Source organism: Thrips palmi, unplaced genomic scaffold (assembly GCF_012932325.1).
Source record: "Thrips palmi isolate BJ-2018 unplaced genomic scaffold, TpBJ-2018v1 HiC_scaffold_18, whole genome shotgun sequence".
Lineage (NCBI taxonomy): Eukaryota > Metazoa > Arthropoda > Insecta > Thysanoptera > Thripidae > Thrips > Thrips palmi.
Window position 1 is genome coordinate 18,135,530 of NW_023144627.1, and position 21,486 is coordinate 18,157,015.

Sequence of the window (21,486 nt, forward strand, 5' to 3'; positions counted from 1 at the left end):
AGCCGCCACGCTCGCCTGTGCGACGGGGTGCCTACCCCGCACACTGCAAGCGCGCAGCTTGTCCGTCTTGTCCCAACTATTCTGTTTATCCCAAGCGGTGGCTCCTTAAAAGTGCGAGTGAGACAGAGCGACAAGCCGCGCTCTTCCTGAATAGCTCGGCTGTCGAAATTCGGACCGAGAGGCTGAAGGCGGAGCGGCGGAGCGCGGCGAAGGAAGGCGAGGAAGGCGATACAGTGAGGGGGCGGGGTAAATTATGTAGGTGGGAGGCGGCAGGCGCTGCAGGACTATTGCACTACTTCACACTACCTCCGCCCTGGCTGGCTGCCTGGCTGGCTGCCTGCCTGGCTCGCTGCCTGGCTGGCTGCTCGGCTGGCCACGGTCGCTTGGTATGGCCGCGGCGTGCGGGGCCGTCCCGGCCTTCCCATCGGGGTGCCGAATGCGACAACGGCCAGGACTACGGCGTCCATCGCCATCAAAGTGTCGGCCGGGATGACCCGCGACCGCCAGCGACCTGCAGACAGTGCGGGCGCGGACGGACCGCGGTCGTCACCAAGGGTCACCAAGGGTCGCCACGGCCACCAGGGTCACCATGACCACCAGTCCCGTTGCCATGGTGATCACCACAACCGGGGCGGGACCGGCTGCAGGGGCAGGCGGTCGGGGCCCGGGGCTCGCGCTCACGCGCTGTGGACCCAAACCACCCCGTCGAGTTATCATCAAAACGGACCGGGGTGGCACAACAGCGAGAGGGGAGGCCGTCGTACGCGACACGGAGTGCACGGAGTGAAGGGAAGAAGAAAAGGGGGAGGGGGTAAGTGGAGTCTAGGGCGGAGGAGCGGAGCAGAGCGGAGCCTGGCGAGGAAAACAAGCCATTTGAATGCATGCCCCTCGTCCGGGTAGCGGTTCGACTCCCTCTCTCCGCCCGGCGGCTCCCCTGGCCGCCTGGCCCAGCCGAGCCAGCCCAGCCAGCCCAAGCCTGGTGGTGCAGTGGAGGAGCTGCCAGCGCCGCCAGCCCTGCCAGCTCGGTGGGTCTGAGCGACAGACTGTGAGGAGGAGCGCGCCGCGCACCTAGCCAACTGCTAATAAGGAGAAAACACGCACAAAACCAAAAACCAGAAGAGCAGTGAGTTACGCATTAACATTTTTTCTGCGGGAGTCAGCTGCGCTAACCGAAATTAAAATTCGACGCTCCACAAAAAAAACCTCCGAAATTTAAATATTGGCGAGTAATGTCTATTTGGTCTCTGACAAACCCCAAGATGAATTCAATACGAGCCCTTATTCCATTTCGCAGTGTATAGGTGCCCCCCACCCGCCACACCCGCCGCCTCGCACGGAGCAACGAGCAGCATTTAGGTATGAAACATACGATGGCACGGATAAACATGAGTTGACGTTACGCGTTGCCAACCTTGCCGGGACGAGGGCCGCCCGGGCAGGCAGGCAGGCAGGCAGGCAGACTCCCCACTGATTCGGGTTGGCTGGCTGCCTGCCTGCCTGCCTGCTCGGGCGGCCCGCCGTTCCCGCCGTTCCCGCCATTCCCAGTCCCCACACGCGGGCCGTCTCCCTGAGACGTGCCCACCGGAGGTGTCGCACAACTCCTGTACCCTTTATTCTTCCCGTGTTGTTGTTTGTGTTTTTACACCGCCGCCGCCGCTGTTGTTGTTTTTGTTGTTTAGAGATTTAGACTGTAGCTGCGCGTGGGCAAGATGATTGCGAAAAGGTGCCACGTCCGTCCAACTTCCACGTAACGCCCCCCCCTCTCTCTCTCTCGCTCACTCTCTCTGGGCCCGTCCGTAGTTTACCTTCGAGCGTCACGGCGTTCCGTTCCACGAGGCGCGTGGAACCGTTTTCTTTCGCTGCGCGCCACCTGCCTTAACATGCGTGTTTATGTGCCAAACTTTTAATTCGAAAATCCCCGCCACTGCCAGGCCCCGGGCTGGCCGGCCGGCTGGAGGCGGAGAATGGGGAGTGGGGAGCGGGGAGTGGGGAGCGGGGAGCGGGCAAGGCGGAGGCGGAACGGCGAGGCGCGCGGACGACGAACTGGGAAAAGGATTTAATAACACACAACAGCATTTACGGACGGTGGCTGGCCTCCTCGGCGCCAATCTCATTGCCTTCTTCTGGGCGTACTTCACTTGCCGGAGCGTCGTCCCCGGGGCGACTCCGGGCGCCTCGGTGCCGTGGCGGTGGGGGAGGGGGCTGGGAATAAGAGAGCGAACTTGTTCGTCATATCCAGTGAGTTCATGAATGTTTACTCTCTGCGGCCGCAATGCCCGCTGCTTGCGACGCCCCGCCAGCCCCGCCAGCCCCGCCGGCCCCGCCGGCCCCGCCAGCCCCGCCAGCCCCGCCAGCCCCGCCAGCCCCGCCAGCCCCGCCAGCCCCGCCAGCCCCGCCAGCCCCGCCAGCCCCGCCGGCCCCGCCAGCCCCGCCAGCCCCGCCAGCCCCGCCAGCCCCGCCAGCCCCGCCAGCCCCGCCGGCCCCGCCAGCCCCGCCAGCCCCGCCAGCCCCGCCGGCCCCGCCAGCCCCGCCAGCCCCGCCAGCCCCGCCGGCCCCGCCAGCCCCGCCGGCCCGGCCAGCCACGCCAGTGGGATGCGAGTTGCGCTACACTTTTAATGACGGCTGCTTTTGGAACATTGGAACGCGCCGAAACGGCCGTTGTCCGAGTCAGCTTCGGTGAACCAGCGCCCCGATCAAGCCTCGGGCGATTTGTACGTTCGTGCATGCCAGTGGTACCAGTGGCGCAGGAGACGTTTTGGCTGCGACAAACCCCCTGACGCCTTGACAGGGCGCCGGGTGGGTAGGCAACCGTCTGTGATTTTCCGGTCGGACGTGGTCGGACGTGAGTAAAACAAGCGACAAAACACCGCTTTGGCTGCAGGTCAGTCCGGCTGGCCACTCTGTGGCTTGGGTACCAATTATTTGTTGCTTTTACAACTTTTCCTTGGCAAAATGTTTTGCGAAGCGCGGCGCCCCGACGAGTCCCGTTGCCAATCTTGCCGAGTCAAGTGAAGCAATAGCGACTTTTGCGGGGCCCCTCCAGGCCCCCGCCCCCTCTGGCCCCCCTTTTCCTCCTGACTTGTTGCAATTTTCATCGCCGCCAAAGTTTTTAACTGGATGAGATGCTTCGGCCACGATGAACACCGCAGCAGCAGACGACGCGGTGGGCTGTGCTGTACACTGTGAACGGGGAGGGGAAGGAGAAAAGCAAGGTGGGGGGGGGGGGTCGCGGTGGTGTGCCTGCCGGGAAGTCTAGTGTGAGGACGACGTCATACGGACTACTTTGGAAAAACAATAGTGTACACGCACCCTGGCACACGTGTACCCGCACTCGCACACGAAAGTACTTACACACACAAGGAACACGCCCCCGACTCACACGTACACATACAAACACACTCACTCACTCACACACACACTCACACTCTCGCACACGCACGCACACCTGAGGGCGCTGCAAACGCCTGCGCGGCGGGGCCGGCGGGGTGGCGGGGCGCGGGAGGGGCGGATCGTCCAAAAACTCTGCGGAATAAATGCCAAAGTTTTCCCCCTCGGTAAGACCTTCTCCCATCCGAACGGCTTGATTCATTTAATGACCGATAGTCCCACATTTCATTTGAGATCTCGGGGCGCTGGCCCTGCTGGGCCCGGCGGGTCCTGCTGCAATTAAGCCCACCGGAATGGTCGGAGCGACACAGAACGGGGAGCGGAAGGGCCCGGGTTCAAAACCCGCCAAAACACTCTTCGATATTTATCCCCCGCGGGCTGCAGGCTGCTTGCGAAACGGTGCTCTGTCTCTCTCGCACCCCTGCGGACCGCCCCGTGAGTGCGAGGGAGACGGAGCGACGGAGGGCCTGCTGCAGGGGCCGGGCCGGGCCGCCGGGCCGCGGGCCAGGCCGAGTGTGATGCGGAGGTTCAGTGGTTCGTCTTGCAAATTAGTCAGGGACTATCTCCCCTGGCCATCGAAGCGTGAGCCAAGGCTCTCGGTCCGAGGGCAGGGCGGCCGGGCGGCAGTGCACGAGGTCCTTATCCCGCGCCAAATTATGACTTTCTTAAATTGTCGTAAATCGTCCCCATCGAGGCGCCTAGCGACTAGGCTCTAGCCGCAGCGGCGCGGCGCGCAGCGCGCAGCCAGCCTCCAGGGGCCGAGGCAGGCCGAGGCGCCGCGCCGCAACCCTCGGGAGAGAGTGCCCACTGACAAAATGCGCCTTTTAGAGAGTCGGCGTCTTTAAACGGCGAGAGTGCTATCCGTTGGGAAACAAAAGTAGAAAATCAAAATTAAGAACCTGCGTCATCTTATGCATAACCTAACCTAACCTGACATAGCCTAACCTAACCTCGTCGTTTCAGAGACACTGAAATAATTTTGAAAAGATAACATTTTTCGGTGTGGACAGCCGTGCCACCTGGTGGGTGGGCCAGCCCTCCGAGAGCAACGATTTTTTTTTATTTTCCGCATCACCTTGCTCCCTGACACCGAGGCTCTCTCCGTCTCGCTTCCTCGCACTGCACGTGTCTTTGTCTGCACGGCTGGCTCGGCAAAGTTGGCTTCTTCATTCCATCCCTTGCCATTCTCCTGCGGGGGTCGTTCTCCACGAAGCAATTAAAAACTAGTATATTTGGCGCGCCGAGCCAAGCGGGGCGGGGCGGGGCGCGAGAAGGACGCATTTCCATAAATTGTTATCACCCCGGGAGACCTCTAGTCCTGACTCTACCTACGCCGTGCTACGTTACCCCTACCACCACCATCCCCCGCCGAGTTCGAACGCCGCAGAGTTATTTTGCCGCGACGATAGTGTAGCAGCACCGGTCCGCGTTGCGTCTGAGATCAACAGCGCGCGTTCACTGTCATTTGTTTTCCAAACCACACCAACTTAAATTTCGCCCTGAAAAAAAAAAGGTGTGAAGTAGCTGGTATTCGAACCCGCGGACGCGTCCTGTACCTGTCCGCGCCACGCAGTACAGTGTGGTGGAGAGATAGCGACGCGCGGCGGCGGGGCTTGTTTGGAGCAGCCGCCGGTAGATGGCGTGGGTCGCTTGCTTGCCCTGGCATCGCCAGCTTCGCCCCCGCGCCTCCGGGAGAGGGGCGAGTGGCGGAAGGGGGGGGGGGGCATCTCCCGCAGCCCCGGCTGGCGCGTACCTGGCGGGATCACCGCCTCAAACTTGGCCGAACAACACCGCCGTCTCTAGTTCTGTTTTAATCTCGAGACTTTGCGACCTGAGCGTCGGCGACGTCGGCGGCACTTTCTGGCGCTTCCGAGCGCTGCTCTGCCGGGCCCGGCGGCGTGGCCCGGCGGGTGGGCGGGGAAGCGGCGTGTCTCGTCCAAGCCGGCGTCGTCGCGCTGCCGCGTCGCGGAGCGGAAAACGCAGTCCAGATCTCGCCAACAAAGCCAACTAGCGCTTCCTGCGTTTGACGACAGCGTAGTTTTGTATTTGCCGCGGCGCGCAGTGCGCCTCGGCCGGGCGCCGCCACTGCCTAGTGTACCAGCGCGCCGCGACGACGGCCGAACCGGAAGTAACACGCACGCCGCGCGGGAGTGGTGCAGCCGACAGGCTCGACGTTTTTCACTAAAGTCTGGGAAAATCAGGCACCATTAAGTACTAACATCTTCCAGACATTTGAGACAAGAAAATGGCAAAAAAAATGTGGAACTCCACACCGTGTCTTGGACCAAATTTTCGCTCATGTTTACTTGATAGACTGATAAGAGGTCGCTGAATCAACTCGACTTCCTGGATCATTTGTACTAACATATATTTACAAAAATATTTTTAATGAGCCACCGAGTCTCGCCCTCGCCTCGTCCGAGTCCAGAACGGTTAGTCCGGCCTGCCTGCCCTCCGCCCACGCGGGGAGTATTGCGTGGCCGTGGAGCCCGAGTCCATGGAGCACAGCCAGCCCGGCCAAAGGCCCGGCCGGCCGGGGTGTCCAGTGAGTGTCCAAGCCAGCCGGGCCTCCAAATCTTATTAACAGACAGTGGCAGCATTGCCGAGGCCCGGGGCGGGGCGGGGCGGGCGGGGCGGGGCGGGGCGGGGCGGCGGCTCTTCACTTTGCATCTTGTCCGGCCGGCCGAGGCCGTGGCCGTGCCGAGGTCGGGCCTTCCTGACGGATTATAACGCCACCCTCGGGCGGAAAGCTTCGGTTTCTGCTTCGGCCGTCTCTCTCGCACCCGCAGCCCGGGTCCAGCCGGCCGGTCCAGCCGGCCGAAATGCATGTCAACAAATAAGTTGACAGAGGCAACGGCCTCGGACAGGTGGGACATGTAGTGGAGGAGGTGGCGCCGCGAGGTGGCCGCCACGCCAGCCATTAGGCCTTGAGCGTCAACCCTTGTCCGAGACGGGAATCGAATTAAGTACTTTCCGCTCGCGTTGTCCTGCCGCCCTCGTCCCGCCGTCCGCGGCGTGCCCTTCAGGGCCCTTCAGGACCCTTCAGCCCTCAGGACCCTTCGTGCCGCCTTCAGCCCTTCAAGCCCTCCAGGCCTGCAGGCAAGCCGCCTGGCCCTTCAGGGACACGGCTGGCCAGCGGTCAGGCGCTATGACGGCTCGGCGTGGCTCGGCCACCTTGCCTCGGCCTAATCCAATCCCAGGCCGCCCCCGCCCCCAACCCCCTCTCTGCTCTGCTTCTCTGAAGTAATTATCACACATCACGTGAAAAATGAGATATCTCTGCGGCGAGTGTTCGTGCAGAGTTTTTCATTCTCGGTCGAGTCAACGGGGAGGTGCTTGAGGATGCCGTCAACGAAGGCAACGGAGGGTGGACAGTGTCCGCTGCAAACTCCGGCACGCCGCGTGCACCGAACTGGCGCTGTCCACCCACCGGCCCGTCCCGCAGGGTAGGTGGTACTCCCTTTTGTCGACGGCGTCCTCCAGCACCTCCCCGTCGTCGGCCCTTCCGGACCCGGAAGTGCGCGCGCTGGCGCCGATTTGAAACGCGGAGCTAGGAGAGCGGCGGCCGGGCCCCAGCCTCAGTCGGCCGGCCTTCTGCCTTGGGCTGCCTTCGTCGGGGAGGGATTGGAGATCATAACCTTAAATCAAGCAGCCTGCCCGCCAGGGCCGCCAGGCCGCCAGGGCGCCAGCACGCTGACACGTATCACAGCCCGCCAGTGGCTCCCTCCACTCCCCTCCCCTCCCCTCCCCTCCCCTCCCCTCCCCTCCCCTCAACTTCGCTCCTTCCTCTCCGATACCCTTTTCGACCGTTCCTCAACGTTTCGTCCGAGCCGCCTCCAAGCCGCCTCCGCGGCGCGGCGTCCCTGGCTGCCAAGACTTATTTATAGGACTAGTAAGTCTCTGGGTCAATATCGTTGCGAGGGGAGCGCCGCGTCCATCGCGCAGCGCCGCGCGCACCATCGCGACGCCGTCGAGCTCGCCGAGCTGGCCGAGCAGGCCCTCAGGGACGAGGCGACCAACTCGGGTGCCGGCCTCATTTGGTGTCTCATTACCGTTGACGGGGTTCGGTGGGATCGTCTGGGATGGAGCGAAGGAGGACGACGGGATCCTGGACGGGAAGGAGGACGAAGGGATCCTGGACGGGAAGGAGGACGAAGGGATCCTGGACGGGAAGGAGGACGACGGGATCCTGGACGGGATGGCGGTGACGGCCGCGGTAGGTTGGCTGTCATTCAGGGGAACCCAATGACGTGGAACACATATTCATAAATCGCCGAAACGTTGCCAACGGCGGAGTAGCAGGGCGTGGCGGGGCGCGGCTAGGCCACTGAGCGGCACAGAAATGCAGTCGACGTTGAAATTCGCTGTGATGTCGTCGCGGGGTGGCACTCTTGTCCCCTTCCTTGGGGTTCGCATTGGGTGGGTTCGCATCTTGGGGCTCATTTTCATAATTTTTATTCCGCGAATCCGACGCAATCCGCTGCAAAAACTGCCCCCGTTTGTCCGATTCATTATACGCCGTTGAAACATTTTCGGGAAGGTTACCTTTCCCTCGCCGGCAAGACCTCCCCCCCCCCCTTCCCGACGCAGCTTGCTTGACTCGAGCAAGCAATCTCTCCGGAGTCTCTCCGAGGTGCCGATAACTTAGAATAACTGCCTGGCGTCTGCTGCGGCATCAATCAACCCCCACCCCTCACTTCCCATCCCGCCACAACATCAACCCCAGCGCGCCATTAACGCGCCCTTTTTTCCTAAAAAAAAATATATTTAGGCAAATTGCGCGGGAAACGTAAAGAATCGCTGCGAAGCCATTGCACTGCAAGGACTGCCAACGTGACGGATATCGTCGTCTGTGATTTCGTCGACAGCAGCCAGCAAACAGCGCGTATGCACACAAAGCTAGAAGAAGCATTTCAAAATCAAAGTTTGTTTATCCAGCGCCGCGAACCTCGCCGCGTTGGCGACCCTGCGAGTTTTGGCGCCAAAGTCATGAGGTTGGCAGTGCCGCCGTTCCAAAGAATGGGTCTGGCCGTAATTCGGCCGAGTCCTTGGTCACACACGCGGCGCGCGGGACGCGGAACGCGCCGGAACGCGCCGGCGGCCAAGTGGAGGGAACTTGCCACGCAAATCATCACATGTAGGGATTGCCACACAACATGCGGGGATGGCTCTCCCCTCCCCCCTCCCCCCGCCGCTCCTGGACACGTTCCTGCGCACGTGCGGATGGCAGCCTGCAGTGATAAACAAGTGCAGCGTTAGGTCTGGTCTGTTCTGGTCTCGCCGCGCCACGCCACGCCGCGCCACGCCGCGCCACGCCGCGCCACGCCGATAACCTGGTGATGGCACGAGCACACTGCGGGAAACGGCACGGCCGGAGAAAGACGACAGGGGCCCATCCGCGCATACGGCCGCTGCCCCTATTTTGGTCACTATTTTGGTCACTATTTTGATCACTATTTTGGTTACTATTTTGGTCACTTTTTTGGTCACTATTTTGGTCACTTTTTTGGTCACTTTTGTCATTTTCAAGTGCTAATTGTAGTGTTCGTTTTTTTTTTCAAATTTTCTCTTAAAATTTGAATTGTGTGAAGAAGTTGGCGGTCGAGACAAGTCTCACAAGTCTAGCAACACTCTAAAATTGAGAAAACGTTCACCTCCGCCACAGATCAAGTTTTGCTTTAAAAGGAGTCCCTGAACCAATCGTCTTCTTTCTGTTCCCCAGTCCGGTTTCTACAAACGGTGTCGCGGTGCGGCGGCGGCGGCGCCCCCGACTTAGGCTGCCCTAGGCACTCCCATTCTGCGACCCTCCCCTCTCTCTCCCCCCTCCCCTCCCTCTTCCCTCGCCGCGGCGGCTCCCCGGAGGCACGCAGCCGCTCTTGTTGTTTATGATGGACCAGTACTGCTCGCGATTCCAGTACTGAATCAGTTGTACGTTATATACAAGCTGTTCTGCCCACGCAGCGCCGCCGCCACATGCCCCTCCTCCTTCCCCTTCCCCCTCCGCCTTCCCTTGTATTCCGACGCCACCTTATTCGAGTCGCCACAGCCCGCGCCCCTAGCTCGCGAGGTATACAGTGTAGCAGCGCCTTCCTGCTCATCGCGTAAATAGCGCGCGATTGCCCCGATGCGTTTGCAGTGTTTTGCAGTGCGGCGCCGAGACTCGCAACTTTACTTCACCCGCGCTTTGCCGGATTGTTTCGTTTGGCGCGCGTCCGTTCGTAGCAGTGTCTGCAGTTCTGCTCTGGGAACGTCGTCGTTTCGAGACGCGTCGCACAGTGCGCCAGAAGACCGGTGGAGGCGGCCAAAACTCTTGACGCGTTTTGAGCTCCAGAGTCGCTAAATTAAACTCGAACCGAACGTGTGACCCTACCAATGGATTCCTCGTTCGGAGAGCAATCGATTGGTGGGGTCACACGTTCGGTTCGAGTCCCATTTAGCGACTCTGGAGCTCAAAACGCGTCCGGGATTTCGGCCGCCTCCTCCGGTCTTCTGGCCCACTGTGCGTCGCAAACGCCCAATCTTTCGAGGTGTCACCGCTCAAACTGGCCTCGCGCGCGGACGAGGTTCCGCGAGTCGCCGCGAGATGGCGCTGCGCGCGCCGAGCCGCCACCCGCTCGCGGTGGCGACCTACGTTAGTGTTGTAACTAGTTTGTAAGCAACACTGCTATTATTCAGATCAATGTATGTTCCCCCGGTCGTCCTTTACGCCCTCGTTGACGAGAACAGCCCCGACGGCGACATCGCGATCCTGAGCCTTATATCCCGGGTGGCGACTGTGCCGACGGTCACGCGGTCACAGAAACTAGGTAACCCGTCCGGCCGGTGTGCAGCGGCGCGGTCTACCGCGGCAGGCGGCGGTCTGTCTCTCTCGCACCCTTGCGGACTTTGCGGCAGACCCCGCGAGTGCGAGAGAGACAGCACGACGGTCTCCTCAAGTTGGGCGCCGCGGTTTGAGCACGGCCGCTCGGCCGCGCGGGGTCTGCGTCAGCGAGGACGCCGAGGACGTCGGGGAGGCGCAGCAGGCGCCAATAGCCCCATCGCCGCTCTCCCTCAACGACCTCCCCGAACCCCTCCCTCTCTCCCCCACCGCCGCACCCTCCGGGCCCGTCCTGATCACCATGAGTCCGGGCGCGACGGTGGCGTAATTCCTTTCGGAAGCCCAAGTGCGAAGTAATATTGCCAACAATGAAACAATGGGGCGTTAAACCTCTGCGGAGGGGCCGCGCGCACTGCCGGCGTGTGTGTGTGGGGGGGGGGGGGGGGAAGGAAGGTGGGTGCGGGTTGATACACGGACAGACAGACAGACCCAGTGATAGACAGACAGTCAGACAGACCGGCCGCATCGACAACGCAGATTACGGGCCGAGAGCTGCGCAATCAGTGTCCGATATTGGCGCACAGCTTCTTTCGGACACGTCGCCGCCGACGCGTGGCCCTTACAGTGGCCGTGCTGCCCCCAGTGCAGGACCTCGTAGTGCAGGGCCCCATCGCGCTGGGGCCGCTGCGGTCCCTGCAAGGCTTGCTGCAAGGCTTGCTGCAATGGCGTCCTAACGACCCATAACGCGTCTCCTTGCCGCATTATCACTCACGGGGAGGACGACGTCGCCACACACACACACACACACACACACACACACACACACACACACACACGAGCAGCGTGGCCAAACGAACGGCTTGTTGTTGCCTCGGAGTGGCCCAGTATGACGTCATTTTGTATGTTTTGATGTTGATGGCTGATGATCTCAGTGCATTTCGATGAGACGACTATGGTCGGTTTCACCTTCCACCTTTTCAGTGAAATTTCGGCAACGTCGTTGAAAATGATTACCCTCCCTCTCAAATTCTGACGTGTCCAGCACTCTTCTGCCGAGGCCTTCCAAGCGGTCTTCCAAGGCCCTTACACTTACAAGAGGTCTTACAAGGCCTTACAAGGTCTTACACCGGGGTCCTTGCTGAATCTGTTCATTCCCGCCAAGCGTCCAGCGCGGTCGTGGTGGCGAGGCACGGCACGGCACGCCACGCCAGGGTCCGGAGCGGAGAGATCCCCCGAGAGTATCCAAACAGAAAGCCATTGGCAGCGGAACGGGCAACGGGGTGACCTTAGACTCAGAGCTATTGGGGCATTGTGGGCAACGGCTGGGCCGGGCCGCCGGGCCGTGTCCGGGCCGTGTCCGGGCGCGCTGCCTCGGCGCTGCCTCGCCGCACCAGACACCAACGAGGCCTTCCCGACGAGCTGTTACCCCGGAGGGCGGCGCGATTAAGGCCCCGCAGTTTAGATAGAGCTCTGACAGCCTCATAACGACCCTGATATTGCCGTCCTCGCGGTCCTCGTGGTCCTCGCCGTCCTCGTCCTTTGACTGGCACAACATGTGGCGGTACAGCACCGTCCTAACGCGACTTGGCCAACTTGCCGCTCGGCGGCGCAGCACCTCGGCGTTGTGGCCGCGGACGTCGGCGTCCGGCCCGGCGGATTGACGGGTGGCGAGGACGGCGACGACGCCGAGGACGCCGTCGACGGCGGCCATGCGAGCACCGGGACCGCGGCGCCATCTGGCGGTGGATCGCTCCATTACTGGCCTCGCGTTCGAGATCTCGAACCGGCGCTTTTTTCTCTGTCGCACGCGGCGGCGCGGCCGGCCGGCCAATGAGAGCGAGCGGTGCGGACGCAGCCAACGGCGCTGGCGGATAGCAGGCGCCGCGCTGCTCTCTCGGGTTATTATCTGGCATCTAATGGCGATGTGCGCTGCGCTGCAGACTGATTCCGAGAGTCGCTCTGTCTCTCTCGCACTCGCGGGGCGGTCCAGTGGGCGCGAGAGAGACAGAGCGACGGAGGTGGCTCCGAGGCTGCTGCGCTGTGTGTCCTTAATGCGTCCCAGTGCCTGAATGTCTTAATGGCGCCAATTAGAGCAACGTATTTGTCTATTCTTAAAGGCGCCGCGCGGCGCGCTCTGGCGGCAAAACGCGCCAACGGAATCGGAGCGGGCCTCCACGGCCATGCACGTCACCTGCGCCAGTGTCTGTCTCTCTCGCACCCACGCGCCGTCCCGTACGTCCCGTAGGCGTGCGAGAGAGACAGAGCGAGACGGGGCACTGTTCGGGATGGGACTGCAGGTGCGCCCAATGCGACAAACACTGCCGAGAACGGCCTGGCGGGTCTGGCGGGCCTGGTCGTCCCCGCCGGGCAAGCCGGGGGCAAGCCGAGTGGCGGAGGGTGAAAAGCACACATCAGGTGGACGCGGACGACACGACGACGGGCACACTGGAAGCGGACGCCCTCCCCGAAGGCCCTGGACCGCCCTGGACGGCCGGCGGACTGTCTCTCTGTCTCCCTCGCACTCCCAGCCCGTCCCGTATGGGTGCGAGAGAGACAGAGCGTCTGCTGACGGCGTGCCCGTCACAGCGGGAGGGGCGGGCCGCCGCTGCTGTTTCGCGACGGTGCGGCTGGGGGAGGGGGAACCCCGGCGCTAAATGTTGCGCGAAAAACGTATGGACGCTTCGTGCCTTGGGGACGGATCAGCGCGCTGCAGCGGCGAGGCCGAGGGCGAGGCGACGCCCTTCCCTCTGCGTCTCTGGGGCCTCCAGCGCGTCCTCCAGCAGCCTCCAGCAGCCTCCAGCCCCCGCGGCCAGAGGCCTCCACTGCAGTGCCTCTGTCTCTCTCGCACCCGCAGCCCCGCGGGGGTCTCTCAATCCTAATCAAGACCGGGCACCGTTTGGCGCGCAGATCGACATCGGCGGCCTCGGGTTGGCCCCTGGACCGCCCCTGGACCGCCACCGCCTCAGCCAGCAGCGCCTCGGGCGCGTCGTGACCGTTGTCCTTATTTACCCTCATTCTCGTCCTGATCCTGCTCGCCGTCCTGCCCGTCCTCATCCCGGCCCCCTGAGGTCTCTCTTTCTCTCTCTTTCTCTCTCTCTTCTCTCTCTCTCTCTCCTTCGTCGTCCGCCCCGACGCCTCGCTCCATCACAATTTCACACGCTCCTTTTCTTTGGTGGTGGCGGCTGGTGGTGGACAGCGCGGCTTTTGAAATGCTCAGCGCCCCAAACGGCAGCGGCCTCCCTCTCGGCTGTTGCGTCTTTTTGCTCGAGAAGATTGTTTGTGAAGTGGCGCCGGGGAGGGGAGGGGGGGGGGAGTGCCCTGAGGGTGAAGTCCCGCAGAAAGGAATCACTAATTAGAAGCCTGTTGTGCTTACTCGCTGGGCGTCTGTGCTCGCCGCCCGCCCGCCCCCCGCCCCGCCCCGCCACGCCCTGCCCCGCCTCAAGACCAGTATCGACAGCTTCCCTTTGCCCTTGTTGTAGTACGCGATGCCTTTGACTGCCTTTCGCCACGGCTGCGGAATTTCGCATTTTTTTTCTAATTAGTCGAAACCAGAGTGGACGAGCTTGGCGCTTCTCAGCTTCAGGCGGGCGTGCCCTCGAGGTGCACGAGACCGTCGTGGTCGACGCACCTTGCCCGCGCGCTGCCGTTCTCGTCGTCGAAAGTAATGAATTATTTTGGTTGGCGGCGTCTGTGTACTACCATGACGCGAGTTCTCAATAACGCTTATAGATTAGTTTCGCCTGTGTCATGCATATGCCTGGTGACTCTCAAGAAAAACAAATTAGTCCGTGGTGCTCACACAGTGCTAAACGGCGTTCGCTTCAAAGCCTTTCTTTCCGCGCGCATTTCTGGCTCTTAGTACAAAGTCGTCGCCTTATTTTCTTACGCGGGCGCACAGTGGACAGAGTCGCTAAAGGGGACTCGAACCGAACGTGTGACCCCACCAATGGATTGCTCTCCGAACGAGGAATCCATTGGTGGGGTCACACGTTCGGTTCGAGTCCCATTTAGCGACTCTGGAGCTCAAAACGCGTCCAGGGTCCTGGCCTTCTGGTCTTTCTGGCCCACTGTGGGGCGTTCCTCCCGTCCGTCTGACTGTAGCGAATACTTTTTCCTGCCTTTCCCTTCCGTTATCAGAAACGTGCCGCGGGTGGGAAGCGCATGCTAGTCCGCGCGCAATGACGGGTAAATGACCGGAACGGAAGCGAATTCACTGCCTTGTGGCGCTACCAGTGCTGCCACCCCTGCCAGACCGGGCGGCCGGGCAGGCCTGTCAGCGAGCAAGGCGGTGGAGCGAGCAGCATTCTGCAAATTAGAGACGCACTCTCTCGTTTTGCAGTCAATTACGGAAAGCTCACGAAAACCAATTTCACTTGTTGTTTTTTTTTTCAGCTAGCTTCCTTGGTGTTTAGCAACACAGCAGCCAAGACAAATAAAAAATCAATGCCCGAGACTGCGTGGTGTCAGGTCAGAGAGGTTGATCACCTTAACTGAATAGTTTTGTTCACACACTTTTAAGCATGCGTGCTTTGTTTACAAATTTGAACAAAATTTGTCACGAACTTGAGCGACTTCGTGTACCAATTTGCACGAAAATTTTCACTATCTCTAAAATTGTGCTATGGACAATTTGTACAAATACATTTTCTGTGCATATTCATTTTTTTTGGAAGTATCTGCGTTGGGCGCTCTGGGCGCACCGAATGTTAAATGATGGCTCTGTAGATATATTCGCCAAGTAGGGCGCTGATCACACGCCGTGCCTCGGTGGCGGCGGCCTCGGTGGCCTCGGTGGCCTCGGCCCGGCACGCCGGCACACAGGTTCGAGATAATTCGCAGATAATTTCAAGCTGAAATCAACTGCGCCAACGCGACGACCCAAACTTTGATCAAGATCTCGGATGAGGAGTGCAAGACCCATTAAGTGCGGCCCTAAGTCATACCTGATAGCGAGGCCCAACCTCACCTGCCAAGACTAGTCGCGACTTCTCGGCCGATATTTCATTGCCAAGTGTCGCTATTAACAACAACTTAGGCGGGAGATAGCAACGGCTGGCGCGCGCTGCGTGAGCGAAGCGGCTGTCTTTTCCGCGAACGGGTCAGGTGCGGATCCAGTTAGGGGGGAGGGGGAGGAGGAAAAAAGTCACACCTTAGAAGGCAACTTTCGTGAGATCTTTTCCTGAACCCGTCTCTGGATCCGCCCTTGGGTCCTGCAACGTCACAGTGGTCTAGCTAGAAGCGCCTGTCCTGGGCACGTGTTAGGGTGGTCCCCAATTGGAAAAAAAAGAAGAAAAAAAAAAAACAGCATTTAGAAGTTTCTTTTTTCATTTACCCACAAAAATCATCTTAGTTTTTTCTTCAAAAAATTTGAACAGGCCTAATTTATTGTACTCTTACTGAAGACGAAAACATTGGGGAACTAGTATTTTTTTTTTTTTTTTGGGGGGGGGGGGGGGCGAAAAGCGGGCGGACTTGAGTTACGTCCGCGCAAGTGGGTCTTCACTGAAGCGGCTGGCTGGGCTGACCGACGTGGCGATAGCGGGACGGCCGGGGATGCCGGGGACCGAAGGCTCGAAGGCCCGAAGGAAGGCCCGGGGGGACCGCCCATAAATCCAGCCACTTCATTTCAGTTGTGCTGCGAGTTTCGTCGCGGCCGTGTGTCTGTGTGTCTCAGACCCGAGGCGTCCCGGCCGCCGACCCGAGTCAACTTACGAATGTATTACCGCCTCCGCCGACCCCCTTCGCCATGCACGGCGAAGCGGAGCCAAGCGGAGCGGCCGACGCGTTTGAGCGGTCAGATAAGGGACTGTTCACGAACCACGTCGCAGAGACGGCGAGGCGAGCGGTCCGTCACCGCCACTGTGGGAGGGAAGTCCGAAAGGAGTTTCTGAAATCTAAAATCGGCAAGTTGAAACACACACACACACACACACACACACACACACACACACACACACACACACACACACACACACACACACACACCACCCCACACACACATACGAAAGTTCTTCCGGTCAACTTGGACCTGCAAAGCTCTAATTCGGCCCATTATGTATGTATGGTCTGTCTGTCTGTCTGTCTGTCTGTCTGTCCGTCCGTCCGTCCGTCCGCCTCATCCCGCGGCTGCAACTATGCCATTGATCGGCGCGCTGTGCCAGTGCACTGCCAGTGTCCTGACTGGCCCGTGATTTGTGGTCCAAACTTGCAAAGGCCCAGCAATGTGCAGTCCCATCCCGCCACCGCATAATTTGGATAAGACTGTCCAGGGCGCGCTGGAGGGGGCTCGTCCCATAGCGGCGCGTGCACGTTTGTGTGTGTGTGTGTGTGTGTGTGTGTGTGTGTGTGTGTGTGTGTGTGTGTGTGTGTGGTCGCGTGCGCGTGTGTGTGTGTGTACGTGCGCGCGGCAGATAGCTGAATATGAGAGGGTTTTCTGTTCAATGATTGGTGATGGCTTCAATCCCGAGGCAGCCACTGCAAGTAGGATTCAGTTCAGCGAGAATTGCACTGCAAAGTTGGAGCAAGTCGTGGGAGAAAGAGAATGTGGGTGAAAGCCAAAACTGTTCTATTCTCCAGCGTTGTTTGGCATTTTCTTTCAGTCTAGCGTAGACTGTTTCGGTCCCCCCCGCGGCTCGGCCCCACCAATCCACGCTCCCTTATTGGGTGCGTTTCTTGGCCTACTGACTGACTCGGTGGGTAGCGGCCCTCCCTTTGTTTCGGGAAAAGATGTTCCCTTGAGCGAAGGGCGGGGCAGCGGGCGGTTTGAGCGTGCCAGGTATACACTGGGAAATATGAGAAGGAACGGCCCGAGGGGTGGGGCGGGCCGAGGCGGGGTGGGGGTCAGCACATAAAGGGCGGACGGCCCAACAAAATAGAATAAATGGAAATTTGTAATAACTGTGTGTCACGTTTTGCTCCTGTTCCTTTCCCATTTCGTCCACTTTCCACGCTCCGCCTCTCTTTCGGCCTCGTCAGGTTCCATCCCGGCAACACGCCCCATGCGGCGCCCCGTCCAAAGCCAACACGTGTGTTGGGCGACTGTACGGACCCACCGCCGCCCAGAACGCCACCGATACGACCGCGTCCAGCGCAAGCGAACACGCGGTTGTTGCGTGACTGTACGGATCCACCGCCGCCCAGAACACGTCGCCGGCCGTTCGATTCCAGTTTGATCCGACTTTGAAATGAAATTTCCGACTTGGCACGCCTGAGGCCCGAGGCGCGGGGTCGGGGGCGGTAGCGTGGGGTAGCGGAGGGTGCTCGTAACTTCTCATGTACAACTCTGTCCACAATCTGGGCTTGCCTTCCCTTTCCGCGGCGCGGCCTTGAGCCCCGGGTTCGAATCCCCCCGCCGCGGCGGTCCGTTGCCGAAAATCGGGCGGCGTTGTATTTTTGAACAAGGCGTCGCCCTACTCGGCCTAATTGCCAGCATCACAGCGGCTGTCCGGCGCGGCAGCGGGGCGCGGCTTACAACCCTTTGGTGCCCTTGTCTTGCGCTATTCCCTTTGAAGTGGTGAATGACTTATTTCTGTCCTTGGTCCGGCTCGGCGCTGAGCGGTGCGGTCCGGCGCCGGGGGTGGGAGGGCTGGCAGGCCAGGGCCGCAGGGCCGCAGGGCCGGCTTTTAGGGGACGTCACAAGCCCTTAGAGGTGGCCGGCGAGCCGCCTTTGCCGTCGCGGCCAACACCATCACGATCAGACACGACCTCACCTTTTTCCAGCAATGTGGAACGAGTGGAAGTGCACTGTCGGGACAGTCAGTTTTTCCCGACTTGCTCTCCTCATTGAACCACATCCATTTCCCCCACGCCGCTAGCGGCATGTGTGTCCGGATTGTCCGGCAGCGGAGAAGGTGCAGGCACGTGGTGGCCGGCCCTGCTAAGCTGCATCGACCAATAGCAAGCCGATGTCCGGCTGCGGTGTTCGCCCTGTCCTCCCCGTTCCAGCCGGCAGCCCGCCGCACACAGCGAGAGAGACAGCGCCCCGCATCAAAGATTAACACGCCCACACGCGACTGTCCCCCCCCTCCACTTCTCTCCCTCTCTCTCGCGGTGTCGCGCCCAATGAGACCCGAAGTCGGCACCCTGAGGTGAGAGGCCAGAGCGGCTTCCTTGGGCAGGCAGGGCCTGGCAGCGCCCGGCAGCGCCACGCCGGCCGGCCACCCATGATTTAGAGCCAGGCTTTGGCAAGAGATTAACAAGAGGTGCGGACTGGCCGGCCGGACCCTCCCACTGGAAAGGGACGTCAGCATCCTTTTAGGCATTATTGGGCTAAGACTGCCATGTTTACGAAGCCTGACGCGCCTAACGGGTCAGCCAACCCTCTCAGCTTAATTTGAAGCGCAATTGAAACTTGATACTTTGACCTGGAAGCAGTGTTTGAGTCTGGGGGCTGGGTCACTCATTTGCAACCCCATGAATCTCTGAGGACAATTGCTGTCCCTCTGGTGGTGACGCACACCACGCACAGTTGTGACTGGCCGCTGGCACACGCTTAAAAACTTTCCAAGTTGGAGCACATGTAAGGCACAAACTTCAGTTTTTAATGCGAAGAAATAGTTCGGGAATAACTTCGTATTTTCTTTGTGAGCTTTATGTACTTTATAGATCCTTTGTCATGACAAGCTACTTGTAAATGTAAGGCCTGCGAATAGTTTGTCAGGTTTTGCGGTTGACAAAATGCGTCCTTTGCGATTGGAGGGAGGCAGTCTGGCACCTGCAGGAAGCATGGCGAGCCTGGCACGGACGATTCATCCTGGGGCCTCACCCGGCCCAACCGCACTCGGCCCAGGCCGCCCAGGCACAGGCCTAGTAATGGCCGTTATGAAAGATTTGTGCCTCAACTTGGGAGGGCCATCGCCATCACTTGCAGTGCTCTGTCGCCGTTGTCATTCGCAACCAGAGTGTTTATCATTTCTTAATTTCCCCACGCACACCCCATGCAGTGTTGCCACATGCCGGGAGAGTTCCTACATGCACCAGTGTCGATAGGTTTGCCAACCTCAGCCGGAACATCTCGAGAGCAAAGCCGGATTGCCAAACAGGCAGGCTGCTGTTGGCAACCCTTTAGGCACCTCCGCATGGTAGAGAACTTTGCCCATTGTGATGTCAACACTGACCTCATCACTCGAGGAAGTCATGACTCGGAATGTTGTGTTCGCAGTGCTCTGCCTGATTAGTTAGCTTTATCGGTGCGATACACGCCCTCGCGAACTCGACCGACCCAGCGCTCCACTCGAGTGCGTGAGATAACCATTTCATTATTGAACCTTTATAAGGACTTGCACGAGTTGCGCCACCTTGCTCAGTCTCTTGCCAGTCGACATCATGAACGCCAAGATCATCCTCGCCGCCATCGCGGCCGTCTGCTGCGTGCAGGTCAGCAAGAACGCAATCTAGAACGCCTTTTCCCGCGCATTCCGGCGTTTTCCCGCGCATTCCGGCGTTTTCCCGCGCATTTCGGTGTTTTCCCGCGCATTCCGATGTTTTCCCGCGCTTTGGAGAGGTCAACTCCTTTGTCATGTCACCAGGGCATCGCCGGCGCCTCCCTGGACGCCCGCCGCCTGCCGTCATGGAACGAGGTGGACGTGAGCGAGTTCGCTGACATGGACTTCGAGGACGCTGCGGAGCAAATCATGATGATGGTCGACCAGCTGGAGGAGGAGACCGGCATGGACCTGGACCTGGACGTCCACCCCCTGAAGCAGCAGCGCGCCGTCAAGAACGTCTTCACCTGCGCCACCAGCATCCTGAACGTGAGTAGCTCACAGTGCTGCCACACAAGCGGGCGAAAACTCCCACGCTGCACCACTGTCGAGAGGGTTGCCAACCTCAGCCCGCCTAGTTGACAACATGTCATTCTTTGCTGTGGATGAGTTGCTGAGTCAGCCTCAGGTTGGCAACCCAGTACGTTTCCGAGAGTACAGGCTGAGGTTGGCAACCCTTTCACTCTGGTGAATCGTAGGAGGGATTTTTCGACCGCTAAAGGTGGCAACGTCGGCAGCTGCCAGGCAGTTAAGGAAGTAACACGCGCCTTTCTGATGCAGCTGGGCAAGACCCTGAACCAGGTTGTGAAACTGTTTGCCGAGTTCCACAACGAGAAGGTCGCATACAAGGCGGCCAAGGCGGCCTGCACCGCCACGCCCTCCTTCCTCTACGACGACGCTCCCGCCACTCCTGCTCCCGACGCTCCCGACACTCCTGCTCCCGACGCTCCCGACACTCCTGCTCCTGCTCCCGACGCGAGCGCCTGCCTGGCCGATGCCGAGACCGCCTACAAGGCCGCCGTCAAGGCCAGCAAGGGCAAGATTCCCGGCACCGCCATCAAGACCCTCACCTCCGTGATCGCTCTCAAGAGCTGCTTCTCCCTCATCTAAATCTCTCTCTTCGAAACATCATTGTTTTGACTAGATAAGCAATTAAAATAATTATTTCAAAACATGATCTATTCATCTTGAAAGGTGGTGGCCGAAGCCCGAACCGAAACATTCCCAACACTCATCCCTCAACAACCAAAGCAGTGTTGCCACAAAAAAAAAACCACGAAGCCCCGCCATAGCGTTGCCAACTTCAGCTTGCTAACTGGGCAACTTCTCGAGACCAAAGCGGCTCAGCAGGCAAGCTGAGGTTGGCAACCCTTTTAACAGTGGTGCGTCGTGGCAAATTTTGCCTACCGGCCGAGGAATGACGACAAAATCTAAGCGGCGGGACGTTCTGTCCACGCAGGCCTACTGGGAGGTGAAGCACGGCGTGCAGGTCGTCGTGCGCCTGGTCCACTCCAAGCAGCAGCTCAAGAAGGACACCGCCGCGTGCGCCGCCGCGGCCGCCGCCGACGTGGCTAAGTGCCAGGAGGACGCCAAGGCCGCCGACGCGGCGCGCTGGGCCGCCATCAAGGCAGACCTCATCTCTTCGGGCATCGACTTGGCCCTGCTGCCCATCGCCACCTACTACAACTGCATCAACCTGCTCGCGTAGGCCGAACCAATAAAGCGTCTTAACACTGCGTTTTTCTGTGACGTTCCTCCCTGTTTCCCCCTTTGTGCAAACTCGCAGAACAACTTCATCAGCACGAAAAACTGATAAATTTTTTGCAATGGCAATTAGGGTGTGAAGGCTACCGAAATTATCGAGTGCCCTTCTAGATTGCTACCTCCGATTTGATTTGATTGTAAGTGGAGAGACTTGAATGCGCGACGGAATGTTGCCACATTAGTCGGTGAAAACTCCCACGATGCACCCGTGTCGAGAGGGTTGCCAACCTCAGCCTGCAACTTTTCGACGGCAGA

General features: G+C 59.9%; 1 protein-coding gene across 3 annotated transcripts; it reads left to right on the top strand.

Annotated features, from left to right (window-relative positions):
• Window positions 1–19,418: 19,418 nt before the first annotated feature.
• Window positions 19,419–21,207, top strand: LOC117644452. 3 transcript variants are annotated; one of them, XM_034383955.1, is made up of 3 exons: window positions 19,419–19,579; window positions 19,732–19,956; window positions 20,927–21,207. In XM_034383955.1, the coding sequence occupies exons 1-3, from the start codon at window positions 19,529–19,531 to the stop codon at window positions 21,173–21,175; spliced, it is 525 nt and encodes a 174-aa protein (XP_034239846.1). In that variant the 5' UTR covers window positions 19,419–19,528; the 3' UTR covers window positions 21,176–21,207. The 3 variants fall into 3 exon arrangements, with proteins under 3 accessions (XP_034239846.1, XP_034239844.1, XP_034239845.1); XM_034383953.1 differs by lacking the exon at window positions 20,927–21,207 and adding an exon at window positions 20,138–20,639 and having other exon boundaries at window positions 19,732–20,005; XM_034383954.1 differs by lacking the exon at window positions 20,927–21,207 and adding an exon at window positions 20,248–20,639 and having other exon boundaries at window positions 19,420–19,579.
• Window positions 21,208–21,486: the final 279 nt, after the last annotated feature.

Excerpts from the sequence above, each read along its gene's own strand:
- LOC117644452 (XM_034383953.1), top strand. The coding sequence starts at position 19,529 with ATGAACGCCAAGATCATCCTCGCCGCCATCGCGGCCGTCTGCTGCGTG. Across the intron at positions 19,580-19,731 it reads CGGCCGTCTGCTGCGTGCAG|GGCATCGCCGGCGCCTCCCT; the intron begins GTCAGCAAGAAC and ends TCATGTCACCAG. Across the intron at positions 20,006-20,137 it reads CGGGCGAAAACTCCCACGCT|GCAACCCTTTCACTCTGGTG; the intron begins GCACCACTGTCG and ends AGGCTGAGGTTG.